This window comes from Palaemon carinicauda, chromosome 24, assembly GCF_036898095.1.
Source record: "Palaemon carinicauda isolate YSFRI2023 chromosome 24, ASM3689809v2, whole genome shotgun sequence".
NCBI lineage: Eukaryota > Metazoa > Arthropoda > Malacostraca > Decapoda > Palaemonidae > Palaemon > Palaemon carinicauda.
Genome location: NC_090748.1, coordinates 22,730,063 through 22,733,397, shown reverse-complemented (window position 1 = coordinate 22,733,397; position 3,335 = coordinate 22,730,063). Strand labels below are relative to the sequence as shown.

The window sequence follows — 3,335 nt, the reverse complement described above, 5'->3', positions numbered from 1 at the left end:
GAGATTAGCTGTGGAACGGCTCCCAGCTATTCTCCGCCCTTACGCACCGAAGTGTTAACTCTGTTCGGGGTGTAGATAGCTATGTGGCGCGTTAATACATGCGTCCCCTGTTGATATACGATGTCTTAAAAGGGAAACCTTTAGGATACTCGCTCCAGAAGTTAGAATTCTGTGATAACCTGTGGTTAAATTCTCTGGGAATTGTTGAGGGGTGTTCCTGGGAGGTTGGGAAGGAAACACAATCTTGAAATTAATGTAAGTTCTATTGAGAAGGTGCAATATACGAATCAAATACAACAGGCAGGAAATATGTCTGCCTTGGGTGACGAACGACAATACAAGCACATTGTGTGATGCCCCAAGGCTGGGAGGTACATTGTTGCCATATCTTCGGGGCGTTGCCACACTTAATAATGAAATAGACATCTATGCATAATAACATTACAATATGATGCATATACACATATGAGTACATAGGGGGTGTATTTATTTACAAGAGACATATAATAAATGAGACACATAATAAATGGGAAACATAATAAATGGGAAACATCATACATTGCTTTAGGTATGATAATATGTTAACGTCAGTTAATGTAACGGTCTCACATTTTATATATCTACACCTCCCTCCCCCCTTGCGCTCGTAGTTCCATTCTCGAGCGAACTCTTTCTAATGAGCCTTTGAGATCTGCGTGGGAACACTTGGGGGTTAGAGACTAAGGACCTTTCTATGTCCGTGCAAGGGGCCACAGGTAAATGGGGGAGGGGGTCAACACCAGGCGTTGGCACTGGACGTAGAAAGCGGCGGTTACGCCACCAAACTCGGCCACTGGGAAGACGCACCTCATAGTCCCGTGATTTGCCAAAACCCATGACAACGCCAACCTTTTCCCATCGATGTGACGTCGGGTCTTGGATCCTTACTGTCTGACCTATTTCCAACTTGGGTAGTGGGCGGGCGTGTTGATCGTATTGTAGTTTTACTTGTTCAGCACGGGCAGCTGCACGGCGGTCACAGTCCTCAGACTTGGCCTGCCATTCCTCTGAAAAAGACTGTGGGTGAGCAGGTACACAGGTACGGAGTGGGCGGCCATACAAAATCTGTGCTGGAGAGCGGCCTGTGAAGTTTGGAGTATTACGCAGTTCCAAAAGGCCTCGATCAAATTCTTCGCAGTCAATATTGCCAGAAGGTGCTGTCTTGAGAATTAAGTGCTTAATGGCTTTTACAGAAGCTTCTGCATGGCCATTGGACTGCGGGTAATGTGGTGACGACATGATATGGTGGACACCCCATCTCATCATGAAATCTTGAAAGTCTTTGCTGGCGAATTGAGGGCCACCATCAGTCCTGAGACGAAGGGGAACACCGACTTCCCTGAAGTAACGACAGAAGATACGTATGGTGTTGGAAGCAGTAGTGTCTCCCTTACATGGTACCACAACAGGCCACCCAGAGAGTCGGTCGGTTACAACGAGGAATGACTTCCCGGCGACACTGAAAAAGTCAGCTGAGACAGACTCAAAAGGCCTCGTAGGGTGGTCATCATTCAATAAGGGTTCCTGCTGAAGGCTAGGCTGCAACATTTGGCATGATTCACAAGCTCTGACAGTACTGGTGATGTCTGAATCAATTCCCGGCCAAAAAACAGTCTGTCTTGCACGTCGCTTTGTGGCTTCCACTCCTTGATGGCTACAATGAAGACGAGCGAGAGTACGACGGCGGAGGGCAGCAGGGACAACAATTCTTGCTCCGTAGAGAATCAGATCACCATCAGTTGAGAGGTTTTCCCTTAATTTCCAGAAAGGGAGTAACGACTGGTGTTGGTTATAACGGCTTGATGGAAATCCTGAAGTCACACAATTCACAAGACGGGTATACGATGGATCAGCTCTTGCTGCAGCTCGAAGTTCCTGAAGTGTCCTATCTGCATCTTGGGGCGTAGAATCTTCTTCGGCGATGACAGCATTGGCATTGACGATATACCTGACGTGTGTTGCGACATCAGCACAAGTGATATCATCTTCTGGAGTAGGCTGACTGACTGGAGCTCGAGATAAGGCATTTGGAATGCTGAGCTGATTTCCAGCTTGCCACACTGGTGGGAATAGGTACGGAGAAATCTTTTCCTTGAGACGCTGAAGGCGAGGATTCTCCACTGCATCAAGTGTATAATGATTGAGAATTGGGATGAGTGGCCGGTGATCAGTCATTAGGGTAAAATGCTGAAGACCAGCTAGATACAATCTACACTTAGACATAGCCCAGACCACAGCTAACAACTCTAGCTCTATAGTAGCGTAGCGGGACTCGGCATCTGTGAGGAAACGGGAGCCGCATTGAACTAGGCGAAGTCTGCCATTACTATGGTCCTGTAGAAGGGCGTATCCAATTCCATATAGGCGAGAGGCGTCAGTCTGGAGGATTACCGGCAATGCAGGATCAAAGGAGGCAAGGACTGGGGGGCTTACCAGGGCGGCCTTGACTCGACGAAATGCATCGTCATGATCAGGAGTCCAAACAAATGCTCTCTTGGGGCTCATCAGAGGTCGTAGGGGCTGAGCTGTAGCAGCAATCTCAGGGGTAAATTCGGCCAACTGGTTCACTAAGCCCATGAATGATCGAATGTCAGTCAAATTGGTAGGAGTTGGAAAGTCCCGGATTGCACTAACTTTGCTAGGATCAGCTGCTATACCCTCTTCTGAGAGCTGATATCCACAAAAGGACACTTGAGATGCAGCAACCACAAACTTGTCTCTGTTGAGAGTAATCCTGAATTTACGGCATTGAAGAAGCATCTCGTAGATTTGTTGAAGATGAGTGAAGTAATCTTCATCCGAAAGAAGTATGTCATCCACGACCTTTACACAGTTCTGCATTCCTTGAGGAGCCATATCACCACGGAGACAGAAGGCGTCCCCTGTAGCTGCAAAACCCATTGGGCCTCTGCAATGCTTGAAACGGCCGTACGGTGTAATGAAGGTTGTCAAGTGTTGGTCCTCTTCAGCAAGTGCCATCTGCCAATATCCACATAAGGCATCTGCTGTAGTGAAATACCTTGCCTTTGAATTAACACTACGGATGGCAGCGAACGGAGTTGGAGAAGGGTGGGTTGGTCGGGACACTTGGCTGTTGAGCTTAGTGAGGTCAACAGTGATACGGACACCTGAGTCCTTAGCTACTACGACGAGTGGATGGCACCATTCTGAAGGTTCATCACCGGCAGGCTCGATAATTCCTTGGGTTACCATGGAGGCGAGTTCTTCCTTAACTTGATCACGGAAAGCAAAGGGTATCTGGCGTGGAGTGTGGACAGCAAAGGGTACTGCACCAT

At 47.9% G+C, this 3,335-nt stretch overlaps 1 protein-coding gene across 1 annotated transcript; it reads right to left on the bottom strand.

Moving 5' to 3' along the window:
* Positions 1 to 397: 397 nt before the first annotated feature.
* LOC137617826 (uncharacterized) lies at positions 398 to 1,663 on the bottom strand. The gene has a single exon (XM_068347777.1). It carries the CDS (start codon positions 1,585 to 1,587, stop codon positions 613 to 615), a length of 975 nt encoding a protein of 324 aa, XP_068203878.1. The 5' UTR covers positions 1,588 to 1,663; the 3' UTR covers positions 398 to 612.
* Between the last annotated feature and the right edge of the window lie 1,672 nt (positions 1,664 to 3,335).

Excerpts from the sequence above, each read along its gene's own strand:
- LOC137617826 (XM_068347777.1), bottom strand. The coding sequence starts at position 1,587 with ATGTTGCAGCCTAGCCTTCAGCAGGAACCCTTATTGAATGATGACCAC.